The 14,941-nt window shown below is 41.8% G+C and overlaps 1 protein-coding gene and 1 non-coding gene across 2 annotated transcripts; one reads left to right on the top strand and one right to left on the bottom strand.

Annotated features, from left to right (window-relative positions):
• Window positions 1–3,635: 3,635 nt before the first annotated feature.
• CHRNA5 (cholinergic receptor nicotinic alpha 5 subunit) lies at window positions 3,636–14,920 on the top strand. The gene is made up of 5 exons (XM_074353978.1): window positions 3,636–3,733; window positions 8,171–8,215; window positions 9,790–9,899; window positions 11,805–12,636; window positions 14,717–14,920. The coding sequence occupies exons 2-5, from the start codon at window positions 8,189–8,191 to the stop codon at window positions 14,876–14,878; spliced, it is 1,131 nt and encodes a 376-aa protein (XP_074210079.1). The 5' UTR covers window positions 3,636–3,733; window positions 8,171–8,188; the 3' UTR covers window positions 14,879–14,920.
• Window positions 10,830–10,901, bottom strand: TRNAI-GAU (transfer RNA isoleucine (anticodon GAU)). Its single transcript has one exon. It is a non-coding gene; the product is annotated as a tRNA-Ile (tRNA).
• Window positions 14,921–14,941: the final 21 nt, after the last annotated feature.

The raw sequence follows: 14,941 nt of genomic DNA on the forward strand, positions 1-14,941 counted from the left end.
TGCTGTTAGTAGGCTGGTATTCTGATTAGCATTATTAGCTGTGAAGGTTATAGGCTGGAGGAAAGCTTTTTGTTGAGTTGTCATTGCGCTGGGTTGAGGGTCCAGTGCCACAGACACATTCTTCCTTCGTGTTTTTGCAAGGGTTGCTTGCCTGCGGTAATCCATAGGGAGATGATCTTTTTTTTTTTTAATTATTCTTAAAATTTTTTCTTTCTGAGGGGAGAGTATGGTAATTAGTTTTATTTATTTGTTTTTGTTTTTAATAGAGGTGCTGGGGATTGAACCCAGGACCTCGTGCGTGCTAGGAATGCACTTTACCACTGAGCTATACTCACTAGCCCAGGAGATGATCTTCATTGGGCTATTTGGGAAGTTTTAGGTGGAGATCAGTAGCTCTGCAGGCAGTGATTGCTTTTGCTGCAATATTTTTGTGTGTTTGCCTTTTGAGGTCTATCAGTTATCATTACTTTAGCAATCATTTATGGACTAATAAGCATGACCCTGTGCTGGCACTTCTGTGCACAGTTTTATTTAATCCTCTCAGTAACCTTTTTAGGTATTGTTTTAGACCAGTTTCACAGATGAAAAAACTAATACACAAAGAAGTTGAGTAACTTGCCTTCAGGTCAGACAGTAAGTATTAGAGACTAGATGGACCCCAGCCTGTTCGACTTAGAATCCTGAGTTCTTAGCGTGTTGTGTTGCCTCTCTGCACATTCAGATCTGAGTCAGACAAGGTCTCTCTACTGTTAAGAAGCTGTCTAGTGACTCGTCATCCTTAATTAGCAAAATAGCAAAATTGTGGCAGTTGTTTCACAACCAGTGATGAAATTCTGAATTATTAGAGATAAATGGGAATTGTCAGATGGTACCAACTCCTTATTCATCCATGTATTCATTCAACAAATGGAGTGCCTACTCTGTGCCAGTATGTTGTTAGGCGCTGGGGTTATAATGGTGAATAAAACACAGGACCTGTTGCCATGAGTTTGCACCACAGCTGGGAAGACAGACTTTAAGCAAATTCATCAGAGACTGTAGAAGGACACCCCAGATAAGGAACATGTTTTTATGCAGAGGACCCAGTGTAGACTTTGGGGGCAGGACAGAGCCCTGAAGAAGTGCGATCTGAAGGATGGGTGGGAGTCGACTGGGTGAAGGGGAGGGAGAGCATGTCAGACAGGGAGGACAAGCACTCCTCACAGGGGGAAGTGTGGAGTGTTTGAGAGGCTGAACTGTCAGTGTAGCTGGAAAGAGCAAAGGAGAGAGAGAGCCTGGAGGGGACAGATCCGGCACATTTGGCCCTGAGGATTTCAGTCTATCTTGAATTAGTGGAAGGCTACAGGCTACAGAAGGGTTTTAAGCAAGGGGGTAACATCGGATTTGTGTTTTGAAACGACTGCTTGTGTATCTGTGCAGAGAACCAATAGGGGCGCTGAGAAACCGCCTGGCACCCACTGAGGATGGCAGGCTTGCCTAGTTCTGACGACAGATGCAGGTAGCTTGTGCTAGGACCGTGGCAGTGGGCTTGCTGAGAAATGGGTGGATTTAAGAAATAGAAGGTGTTCTTAATGTTTACATTTTAAAGAAATGTCTAGGTTGCTTTTCTTAACTAACACATTAACGTTGTGGAGTTTCGCTAAGCTTCAGATAATATAAGGGTAGTTGTTGACATTAGCTGTTGCATTATATTCCATTTTATAAAAATGGATTAGTGGCTCGAAAATACTGATAGTAAATAGTAATGTGTGATTCAGAATTTTGCTGTGTGGTGTGCATACAGAGTATAGATCTGTGTGTGCTGGGAAAAATGTACCTGCAAATACGGTGATTTCACATATACTCCCTTAAAAAGGAAAGCAAAACAGTGATTATCTGAAAACCAGATTTCACCCTATCAGTAATCCATTCCTACAGTACCCAGGAGTTCTTTTGTTATGAAACTTTGTCAAATAATGGCAGCCCAGAAAGCATTTGTGACATTTTCAAAGGACAGCGACCTCTCTGGTGAAACAATTATTTTCTTGAATAAATATAAAACAAGTTTATGGTGTAAAATTGATGAATTTTGTTGCTGAAGTCAGAGAAGAGACCAGGACCCCCGCGATATCATTGAAAGGAGAATGAATTCCATGTGCCAGAGACGGCTTTAAGGCCTGCCGTTGGTACAATGCTTGTAAAGCCAGGCACAAGTTCCTCTGCTTGGCGGGAAAGCAGAACTGATGATTAATACAGTCCCTTTATTAATTAGTATAATTAGTGTTGGCTATCACATGACATTAATAGCCAGCCACGTGGAAGAGCTATCATTATCACATGTGTGTTCCCGGATTTTACCTTTTGGTTAGAATCACTAACCGGGGGCACGAATTGCCTTCTGGTTTCTGCATGGTACAGATGAGGGAGATGTGCCTGATGGCATTTTATTCTTAACCCTGAGAACTCAGGTGAAAGAAGGGATTTTAAATTTCGTCAGGATAAGACAATCTCTGGTCTAGACGGGAAGAGCGTGCCGAGGACAGCTCGGGCAGCGCGGAGTCAGTGGGCAGCAGGGAAGGGGGTTGCTGTGCAGGTAAGTGGTGCCGCCCGGGCGGGCGGTCCCCGCGCTGGCATTCACGGAGGGCAGCTGGTGGGACCACTGTGCTTCCTGATCTTGACTCAGTGTCGAAGGAGGTAGTAAAGAGTTGTGAACAAGAGCACGTCACAGGCACCAGGCGTGAGAGTGCCAACTTTCTGTTAGATCGTTTTTTTAGTTCAGAGAAAGAGCAGCGATAGCTACTCCAGGTCCTCGTGTGTACACTTTATGGTAAAGAAGCCAGTGACATTTTGTTTTAAATACATACTTTTCCTTTGTAAAATTGTGAGTCTTGAGTAAATGTCATCCTTGAATTTCCCACATTCGACATTTCCTAAACAGAGGCTCCAGTGTCCATACAACACTGAAAGCTTATTTCCAAGAGGCTTATTTAAGCTCAGTAAAAGTATAAATGTAACCGTTACCCTTAAATCTAACCAGTCTTTGGCTTTGGCATCTGAAACTTTAAAAAAAGTGAGTTTTTCTTTTTAAATCTTAGGCCCTAAGGTAATTGTATACAAATGTATGGCAAACAAAGGTATGGAAATCTGAATAATTTATTCAGTATTTATATGTTTGTATATTAAAAGCATGTAAATTACAGTGTGTTTATTTTATATTTATAGTTGACCAGTGAACTGTAATATATCTGTTTTCTAGGTTTGGAATTTTATGACAAGCAACCCCCTTAGCTTTGGTAATTTAAACGCTTTCATTACTTAGATTTCAAATTACTCTATGAAGTACTGAGTGCTTCTTACTGAACTCAGCATATTTCCATGCGAATAACCTGAATTAACTAAGAAGTATATCCCAACCAGAGTGTGCGTTGTTGGTCGCAGACACTTGTATTAATATTTCTTTTAAAAATCTCCTTTGATAATAGCTTAAATAACACTTTGGTTTGTTAGTACGTTAGTAACGCCAAACTTTTTTTTTTTATCTAAGTAGAGGTATCTGGTGGGAGAGGAGCCAATCCACTAACTTTTAAAAATTTGTTATACAGGATTAGCTGAACCATCCTTTATTGCAAAACATGAAGATAGTTTGTTTAAGGACTTATTTCAAGACTACGAAAGATGGGTTCGACCTGTGGAACACCTGAATGACAAAATAAAAATCAAGTTTGGCCTTGCAATATCTCAATTAGTGGACGTGGTAGGTATGCGTGTCATTAATATTCCATTTCACTTGGGGGTGGGTAGAGTGTATTGTGTGCCCGGGCACTGCCTCAGGCCACAGAGGTTACAAAAGTGAATGAACACAAGTCCTTTTCCTCAAGCAACTCACCAGGGAAAGTGATTACACCAGCCACCTGGGAATGCAGTGTGCTTATATAATCTGGTATCATTTAGAAAGCATTTTCTCTCATTTGGTAATTAAAATAGGTCTATTTTTAAATAAATTTGAAGATATTAAACATTTTCTATGGAAGTTTCTCCTTAAATGTGTTAAAAATATGATCAAAAAGTCAAAAATTTTAAAAGCAAAAACTCCAAGAGTAGAGTTGTAGACTTTTAGGACCAAAAAGGACCTCAACATTGCTTCATTGCTTCAGCGTCACACTTAAAACATTTCAGAGGTTTTTTCCCTGTGACAATCAGCAGGGAGTAAATTCCCTTGATTTAACTTTTTAACTTGTTCTTATGGTCGAGAGATTCTTTCTGTTTTTTTCTTTTTTTTTTTTTTTTTGAGATTCTTTGTTTTTAACTAAGAAGTTCACACTAATTTTTAAACTAGTTTCTTCTTGTTCTGATCATGTTGATCAATAATTATTTCCCTGCTGTGCTCCCAGAATAGTCAACAAGAATATATATATGTGTGTGTATGTAAGTAACGTTTATAAGTGTGCCTTTATTTGCTGGTTAGAGAAGCAATGCGTGATTTTTGGAGAGAATTTAGAAAATTCAAAAAATACAAATAAAATAAAAATTGATTGTAATCCTACCACCAGAGATGACCATTGGTAACATTTTGTTGTATTTCTTGACCTTTTTTATATGTTACAAAATTAGAATATTATTTAGATATAATTTGACTCCTGCTTTCCCCCTGTTGTTACATGATGAACCTTTTCTTATGTTATTACATAATCTTTAAATGTAATTTTTAATGGCTTTATGGTAATTTATAATTTATTTAAACATTCTCTACTGTTGACAGAAGAGAATGTTGTTCCCAATTGTTCCTGTCATAAATGACAGTGACGAATATTTTGTGCATAAATGTCTGCATTTCTCCTTTCCTTAAGAAAAGTGGCGAATCAAAGGATATACATTTTTTAAGTCTGTTGATTGCTATATGTCACCTAATTGCTCCCAGAAAGTCAGTGAATGTGGACTCTGTGCTTGATCCTTTGCTCGGCAATACAGGGAGATTTTAAATATAGATAAAAATAGGGATGTAGGAAGGAAGATCAGCAGGGCTGGCTCTCAGCCTTTCTTTCTAGTTGGGACTGTAAGCATGTAAACGGAGTCACTGTGGAACACTACAGTATTAAATCGTGATATCACAGATCTGGGAATTCAGACCTTGAGGACTGAGGTGATCAAAGAAAGCAAGGTAGAAGTGGCCCTTGAGCTGGCTTTGTGCCCAGTGTAGGATCCGCGTGCAGAGAAGAAAGAACTTCAGTTAACAAGGAAGATTATAATCAGAGGTGCGGAACTGATATTAAGCCCTTTTGTTCGGCTGTCTAGATCAAAAGGTTCCTGCTGGGAGCCCCACTGCGCGGAACGGCCTGACAGGATGGTGGAGGAGGTGAGGTCTGCAGGAACTGTGCCTTTGCTCCTGTCATTCCTTCTGTTTGCAGAACTTTCCTTCTCAGCACAAGCCATTTATCCTTCAAGGCCAAATTCATTTGTCAGACTCTGACATCAAACTTACTCAGACAGCCTCTCCTTTGTCCCCATAGCCCTTTGCCCTTTGATATAGCGCCCACCACGCTGACTGGCACCCATGTCCTGGCATGGCGTCCTCAAAGCAGGGTGAGCTTTATCCCTTGTGTCTGTCCCGGAGCCTCACCTGGCATCTGGCACGTAGTAAACGCTGGATGAATGAAAGATCCAATGGGTCACAGACATGGGAAAAGCAGTCTTTTAGCAAGATCAATACGATAATTAAATAGGTGGCTTTGGGGAGTGAAAGGTAGACTAGAAGCTTGAGAGGCAAGTTAGGAGATCTCAGATAAGGAATGGGACTTGAGCACTGAATATAGAGGGAGAGGTCTAATTTTGAAGCCTATGTGGTTAGAAGAGTGATCAGTTTGAAAGAGAAAATTGGTTGTCTTGGGACAGGGAAGGTGATGGGTTTGCTTTTGATAGGAAGTCATTGTGATACATTCAACAGAAAAAGTTCACGAGGCCCTTGGAAAGTCAGGACGGGCTCAGAGGTGAGAGACGAGGCTAAGGATGTCAGGTTGGAATTGCTGGCCTGAGGTGATTGTTGAAAACTTTGAATTGATGAGTTCTTAAATCAGGGAGAGCAGAAGCCACGTTCATAGAACGTGGTAGAAGCAAGGGTTAGCCAAGCAGAGATGTTGGGGAAGCGTTGCTTCTTGAGAGAAGAGCCCAGAAGACGTGGGGTCAGTGACCCCAAGAGCAGGAGGGGACTGGAGTCAAGGAAGATGGGGGCCAAGGGCCCCAGACACTGAGACTAGAAGGTTGGCTGACTTGCTTCCCAGGGGTTTTATGTTCATTTTAATTGCTGAGGTCTTTCCCCCTTAACCTTGTGGTCATGTTTAGTGGCTCTTCCCTGACGTTTCCTCAGATTCCTGTCTTATTTTCTATGTGTTCTCGCTCTTTTTAAAATCTCAGGGCTGGCTTGTTTGTTTTGATTTTTATGGTCAGGTTAAAAAAAAAAAAAAAAGCAACCATCACCACTAAAACTTACCCGCTGTGCTCAGGCGTAGTTCACATTCATTTCTGGTTTCCTCCCGAGTGTTGTCCTGTTTGTCTTTACTCGGTTTTGTTTCTGTTGCGGCCTCCGTTATGTTGACCACATTGTAGATGCTCGAGAGGTACTTGAGCCGAAATTAGGCTGCATCCCCTGAGGGAGAGGCTAATCCCAACACCTTTGTGAATTTATGGATCGTTGTGTTCTGTGTTGCTGTTGAACACACCGAGTGTCGACTAGGTCTCAGCCCAGAGAGCAAGATCTACATGTTCACATTTTTCTGGGGAAAAGGTCCATAGTCTCAGAGATGACCTAGTACCGTGCAGCGTCATAGTTAATATGTTTACCAGAACTTTCCTAATTAATGCCTCTGTTTAGATCTCTTGGCTGAAAGGCATATTCTAATACGGGGATCAGCGGTTACTCTGAAAGCTGTATGACTGGCGTGGACACTAGAGCTGATGGGATAGGGTTAAAAATTAGGGGTTTTGAGTTCTTAGAATCGGTTCTACCACTGCTTGGTGGTGTGATTTTCAGGCATGTTGCCTCACTGGCCCAGTTTCCATATTTGCAAAATGGAGAGATTACAGTAGGTAAATTCTCTAGGCCCTTTCCAGCTCTAGTGTTTTAAGGAAGGAAAACTGCTTGTTGGAAAACGCAGCATGAGCGGGCTGGCCATGCTGTGTTTCCTAGGACCAGTTCCTTCCATGTAAGGACCTACCAGCTGCCTTTGTCCCTAGACACGAGCCTCCTTCTGGCCTCCTCCTTTCTCCCGGGTCCTTCACTGTTATTGGGGTGGGATGGGGAATGGGGACCCTCCAGTCACCTCAGCTGTTTACACACTGTCCTCTCTCCCCAGTAGGGAGTCCCTCATACTGCTGTGGGTCTCTGTGCCCTGAGCGTCGTACCCTGCACCAGGTCTGTGTGTGGTTGATAATCATAACTGTCTTTTACTGGGTCAGCTGGCTCTGTGATATTTAAGTAAAATTTAATGGAAGAGATGCCACTTTAATTAGGCCTTGAAAACTCCGTGAAGGACCGGCATAAGCAAAGATATGACAGCAGGAAGGTGTGAGTGGCACGTACCAAGGGCCCTCCGTTCTCTAGGCAAGTAGGCCGTAGAGGCGTTACGAAGCTGCCACTCAAGGCTCTGACCTCAGTGTTGCTTTCTACACAGCGGCTCCACAAGAGAGATTCATATTCGTGCCTTAGCAGAAGCAAGCAGCAAGTCACAGCCCCTCCAGAATGCACACAGACACGGGGTCTCACCGCTTATAACACGCGCATTCCCCCCCACACTGTAGCGCTTCTGAAATCCAGACGTGTCTCATGATTAACAACAGCTCACAATCCATTGTCCACCTTCTTCTTCCTTAATGCTAAGTACACAAACTAACGCTGCGCCCCTTAGACTGCGGCTTAGTTTCGAGGAGCTGCAGTAGCTGAGGCTGTTAATGTTAAATCTAAAAAAGCCAGTGGAGTACTTGAGGGCAGCTTCTCTGAAGTACAGGGTATGTTGGAAGGAATAATGTGAAATTAGGCTGGAAAAAGAAGGTGCTGCTTGTCTAGAGAACCAGATTGATGAATCAAGTGTAGGTACTAGAGAGAGGAGAGTGTTTATATAGAAATGAGACAACTCTTACTTAAAGAATTATTGTTCCTCTAATTGATATAATCAGCCTTATTTAAATTTTTATTTTATAGGATGAGAAAAATCAGTTAATGACGACAAATGTCTGGTTGAAACAGGTATGTATAAAATCCCAAGGGCCGCCCTGCTGTTTGCTGTGCCACTGCTGTTAGCGGGTTTGTGGCACAAAGGGAATAGGAGTGTTCGGTCTTGGGATGGATTGGCAGGATGCAGAAAGATGAGGTAGATGGAGTCGTGTGTTCCTTCAGCTAATATTATATGAGTGCCTGTGGTGTGCAAGGCACTGCTCTGGGCCCTAGGGAAACAGCAGTGAACAACACAGACAGAAGTCTAGGCCCTCAGGGGACTTCATTCCCTGGGGGTGGGGAATAAATAGGAAGTTGGATAGTACCTTTCAAGTGCATAAGCTTGGAGGAAAATACAGAAGGAAAGTGGAGAAGAGAGGGTTGGGGACTGTACCTCTATAGGACGGGCAGGGAAGTGCCACTGAGGAGGTAATATTGGAGCAAAGACTTGAAGGTGGACGGAGGAGGGGGTGGAGCCAGCCACGTGAGTATCTGGGGGAGGAGTGTCCCAGGCAGAGGGACACAGAAGGGCAGATGTCCTGAGGCTGGAGGGGGCCTGGTGTGTTTAAGGAGCAGCCAGGAGGCCAGCTGGCTAGAGGTGAGGGGGCCTTGGGGAGGGGTGTAGGGGGTGGGGTCCGGGAAGCAACAGGAGGCAGCGGGTGGTTGCTTCTGGCGTAGGTTATGAGCAGCAGCTCCTTGGCCACTCGAGGGTTTTGGCTCTTATTCTGAGTGAGGAGACAGGCAAGAATGTATTGCTTTATTTTTATGTTCCTAGTCCTTTTCTAGAAAGGACTTTTTTCTGGGCCGCCATACGTATGTCCCCAACAACTGTTGAGTGCTTCCCTTTGTTCTTTATTATCCCTGATTTTTTTTTTCAATTTATTTTTTCAATTTTTAATTTTTTTTTTTACATTTTTTTAATTGAGCTTGTGATTTTATTCCTTTTCATGTACTATTTTGTTACAGGCTATTGCAAGATACTGAATATAGTTCCCTGTGCTATACAGTAGGGCAACCCTGATTTTTTAATACCTGCTAATAGTTTCCTAACCCCAAACTCCAGAAAGGTATATATGCTTTCTTTGGGGTACAAGTCTTTTTTTTTTTTTTAACATTTTTCATTGATTTATAATCATTTTACAATGTTCGGGGTGCAATTCTTGACATGATTACAGAGTTGTCACGGGGTGGAGGCTGGACAAGGTGTTTCAATATGGGGAATGTGTAATAAATCCAGCTGCTCTGTGCCTGGACCCTTCCAGCCAGGCAGTGACAATGCAGCTAGAAAAGAGAATGTCCCTTGAACCTGGGCCTTAAGTGCCCATGGCTGAGCTCTTGGGCTTGGTCATTTGGTGGGAGAAGAGGTGCTGAGCAGAGCCATGGACGCACCCAGCCCTGGTCCTCACTGGTGTCTCATGGGGACCATGGCTGGAGTCACCACACAAGGGGACAGGGCTGTCCTCCAGTGCCCAGAGGAAGGCTGTGGAGGTGAGTTTTCTCTACTGGCAATAGAGGTGATTTTAAGTCTAAAATGTTGAGAGTATAGTTTTCACTGTTTTTTGACTATTAATTTTCTTGAAATTGAGGCAGGTTTCTTTCTTTTTAAGGAATGGATCGATGTAAAATTAAGATGGAATCCTGATGACTATGGTGGAATAAAAGTTATACGTGTCCCTTCAGGCTCTCTTTGGACCCCAGACATTGTTTTGTTTGATAAGTAAGTTGTATTCATTTTAGGTTTTCAAAAGAAAACAATTGCGTTACTATTAGACACTAGTAATTTTTTCTTCTTTTTGAATATTGTTTAGCTATAAAGTCACATGACTTACTTGTGTTCTTTTGTTTCATAAACCTGCAGATCGGTTCTGTGGTCCTCTCCCTTTTTCGGTGTATTGTTTTCTGATCATAAAAGTGTTCTTAGATTTCAAAAATCTATAAAACATTTGGGAAGTCTAGAAAGGTATGCGCTGGAAGCTGGGGGGCAGGTGCAATGAAACCTGTTATCCTGTCACTTAGAGGCCACCGCCGTCATCAGCTTCCGCGTGCACTGACCTTACTCAGTGCCTGGCAGCGTGCTCAGTGCCTTATGTGCGTTATTCATTCAGCTCCCGTGATAACCGCTGTGAACTAGGTATGATTATATCTATCTGACAGATGAGAAAGGGGAGTTATACCTTGTCCAAGATGACACAGCTCACGTGTGATGGTGGGTGGTGGGGGTTCACACCGAGGCCGCCTGACATCCCCATTTACCCTCATATTCTAGCATACATTTTTGGCAGACTTCCTTCCAGATTTTTTTTTTATATATTTTTGGTATTTGGGGGAGGTTTAATAAATTAGGTTTATTTATTTATTATTATTATTTTTTAATGGAGGTACTGGGGACTGAACCCAGGCCCTATGCATGCTAAACAGTGCACTCTATCAGTGAACTATATCCTCTCCACCTGGTATGTTTTTTTTTTTAAATAGTTAAGGTCATAGTTTATGTTCAAATGTGCATCCTTCTAATTTTTCTTAAAGACTGTATCATAATTTTCCCACAGTGAGCAACGTTGGGTTAATTATTAACTCATGTTCATAGGTATTCATAGTGTGTTTTGAGGATGGTTTTTAAAAATTTTTATTCATTTTCTCCCCTTAATGGAGGCACTGGGGATTGAACCCAGGGCCTTGTGCACATCAAGCACGTGCTGTACCACTAAGCTATACCCGCTACCCACTGAGGGTGGTTTTTAACTTAGGGGAGAGGGTACTCCTGGATACCAGTTTCGTTTTTCTCTAGGACCACTCCAGGACAGTTCTGGGAATTTGCTTACCCTAAAGCACTTTGTTTTATTGGCAAGAAGGCATTTGGCATGAGGACAGAGCAAATGCTAAGCAAACATATCTTTAATCTTTTCAAACCTTTATCTCCACGCTTCTCAACATGGAAGCCGTGAACAAAGCTGTGAGGTAGCATGATGCAGCTTCCTGGAGCATCATTTTACTCTAAGTCACTGGGAAAACATTTTTATATACAACACGGATATATTACAGAGTAGTGTGTAACAGTCACATGAATTTTAAGATCGAGAACAATACTTTGAAGATACGTCATGGTGGCGGTGGTGCTTCCTGCTAGGCTCCTCCAGTGTGTGAGTCCGCTTGGTGGCAGAGTTGGAGAGGTGTGGCTGTTCCCAGGGCATGCCCAGCCGGGTGCTAACGTTCTTTCCCTGTCTGCTAGGAAGCATCCGGTATTTGTAACGGAGGCAGAAGAACACTGTGGGGCATCTAGGAGTGTGGCTTCAGCTTCTGGCTCTGTTCATGTCCATTGCTATAAACAGCCTAATTCCATTTTGTGTGCAAAGCGAAACCATTTCAACCACTTAAATCTCAAGATTCTGTCAAATATAGCTCTGTCAGCCTTGGAGTCGATGTGGATGTAGGGGTTCAGTTTCAGTAGCATTCGATGTCCTTAAACTAGAGCCCCCTGCGTGTAGCAGGCATAGCTCAAGTGTAATAATTTTTAAAAAATATTGCACACTATGGTATAGGCTTTCTTGTTTATTAGGCTTGCAGAACGCATGCGTGGGTTGTTTAATCCCTGCATTGTTACCGTAAAGTGTGTGTATTTCAGTGCAGATGGGCGTTTTGAAGGGGCCAGTACGAAAACCGTGGTCAGGTACGACGGCACTGTCACCTGGACTCCGCCGGCAAACTACAAAAGTTCCTGCACCATCGATGTCACGTTTTTCCCATTCGATCTCCAAAACTGTTCCATGAAATTTGGTTCTTGGACTTACGATGGATCACAGGTTGATATAATTTTGGAGGACCAAGATGTAGACAAGAGAGATTTTTTTGATAATGGAGAATGGGAAATTGTGAGCGCAACGGGAAGCAAGGGAAACAGGACAGACCGCTGTTGCTGGTACCCTTACATCACTTACTCGTTTGTGATCAAGCGCCTGCCTCTCTTTTATACCTTGTTCCTCATCATACCCTGTATCGGGCTCTCCTTCTTAACCGTACTTGTCTTCTATCTGCCTTCAAACGAGGGTGAAAAGATTTGTCTCTGCACTTCAGTGCTTGTCTCTTTGACCGTCTTCCTTCTTGTCATCGAAGAGATCATACCCTCGTCTTCAAAAGTAATTCCTCTGATTGGAGAGTACCTGGTGTTTACCATGATTTTTGTGACACTGTCCATTATGGTCACCGTCTTCGCTATCAACATCCATCACCGTTCTTCCTCCACGCATAACGCTATGGCTCCGTGGGTCCGCAAGATATTTCTTCACCGGCTTCCGAAACTGCTTTGCATGAGAAGCCACGTGGATAGGTACTTCAGTCAGAAGGAAGAAACTGAGAGCAGCAGGGGACCAAAACCTTCTCGGAACACGCTGGAAGCTGCGCTTGACTCTGTTCGCTACATTACAAGACACGTGGTGAGGGAGAATGACATCCGGGAGGTCTGTGTCCGCTTGTTGTTACGAACGCAGATCTGTTTTGATTCTGAGTTGGGCAAACAGCATGACCCTTAGGACTAAGCACAGATGAGGGCCAGGAACGCTGACACACTGTTTGGTAAAAGATCTCTACTAGAATTGGTTTCAGTTAAAACCTCTGCAGGTGGGACAGGTGCACAGATCTCACGTCTCCATATCCCCCATCAGCATCTTGGATGACTTATTAAAAAAAACTTCGTGTTAGGCTGACTGCTCTGTTACTCCAAGGCACAGTGATCCTGCCATTTGTTTTTTTGGCTCTGACAGAATGAACCATTTAAATTTTATCTGCAGTAACTTTGTTTCTGAATTTTACAGTAATCGGCAGGCACAACTGCTTTATAATTTCTCAAGTGATTTTATTTTTTAAATAATGAGCCTAATATAGGCTTTATAAATATAGCCAAGATGTTTTTCTAGGATAATTTCTTTTTGTTGTTCAGTTACAAGAGAATGTTACTGAATTAAAAGCAGTAAGGTATTCTCAGGTATTATGTATTATACATCCAAGTGTACACAGGAAGCTTAGTGTAGTATTTCATAATATACTTAATTTGCTTAAGAACAAAAATTTGCTCAAAACCTTATTATAGAAAAATAACTCATTGGCTCCTTATTTAAGGTTAATTAATAGTGAAGATGCAAGAATTGAACATGAATACATTTTATTAATGTGATTGTATTGAACTGGAGGTATTTTTCAAAATATGTAAAATTTCAATCTGGTCACTATTCTTTATTGTTTAATATTTTCAGAATTGACTTTGCTTTGAATAGTCCCATTAAAATTATGTGAATTCTCTCACAGATATAGAGAACAAACCTCTGGTTACCAGTGGGGAGAAGGAAGAGGGAGGCCAGATAAGGGTAGGGGATTAAGAGGTACAAACTACTATGTATAAAATAAATAAGCTATAGGGAGGGATATATTGTACAGAACAGGGAATGTATAGCCAATATTTTATAATAACTTTAAATGGACTATAAGCTATAAAAATTTTGAATCGCTGCTATACACCTGAAACTAATACAATATTGTAAATCAAACAAATAATAAAATGGTATCTAGCATAAAAAATTATATAGATTCTAATATCTAAATCTTTTAAAAAATTTCTAGCAGGTGTGGTAAGCAAATGGAATGACTCTGGGAAAATAACAGTCCCCCCCACCCCCGCAACATTTGACATATGTTTCTAATAAACTTTTAACGCTTGTGGATTATAAAGTTTCTATTTGGCATAACTGTAATTAACTTTATAAGATAAAGCTATCAATGGAGTCTTGAAAAATACCGGTAGTAGGTAATGATTGAGATTGAGATGGAATTTAATGAATGTCCGCAAAGTGTTCTGTAGAAGGGTCAGGGCTGCTTCCATGATGGCCTGTAAGTGGGGTTTATTTTCAGGGGGAAAAACTCAGAAACAGAGTGGTAGGATGTTAATCATCCTCTAAATTCTACATTATTCTGAGACTTGGGGCACAGTGTCTGTAGAAGACCCCGTGTGTTCACAGAGAACAGGGGGGCTGGGGAAGCCCTTGGTCAAGGTCATGGCCTTGTAGAAGGGGAGCTCCTGGTGCTCAGGGCTTGGTCTCAGCCTGCCCTTTCCCTTGAGGTCACTCAGACCTGCTTAGGCTGCAAAAATGGGGAGGAAATGAGCTCCAAGCCAGCAGATCGGAACTCATGAGCTTAGATTAAAATGGTCCCTAGGAGAAACAAAACTAAATAAAGCAGGTGAGGTGAGGAAGAAGATGAACACATATCGAATATTTAGTATTCTGAACTACTCTGTCATGCAATTAACCTCAGGCTGGATTATCTTTAATAATTAAAATAAGTAAACACTACTGGGCCAGAATAAGTAACAGAAGTAACTGCATATAATAAGAATAAAAAAGTTTTTTTAAAATTTACTATAAAATAACCAAGTGCTTTATTAAAAATCTATCAAAATAAGCCACTTATATTGTAAGTTGATGTGTAAATTAACAAATTGTGTCATGTCTTTTAACTATTTAATGCGTTTTATTTTTTTTGATGCAGGTTGTTGCCGATTGGAAATTCATAGCCCAGGTTCTTGATCGGGTATTTCTATGGACTTTTCTTCTGGTTTCAATTGTTGGATCTCTTGGGCTTTTTGTTCCTGTTATCTATAAATGGGCAAATATAATAGTGCCAGTTCATATTGGAAATGCAAAGAAGTGACACTTCCTACAGGGTTGTAGTAAGAATTCACTTAAAAGGCACGTATCTCCCATGGCACCTATA

This window comes from Camelus bactrianus, chromosome 27, assembly GCF_048773025.1.
Source record: "Camelus bactrianus isolate YW-2024 breed Bactrian camel chromosome 27, ASM4877302v1, whole genome shotgun sequence".
NCBI lineage: Eukaryota > Metazoa > Chordata > Mammalia > Artiodactyla > Camelidae > Camelus > Camelus bactrianus.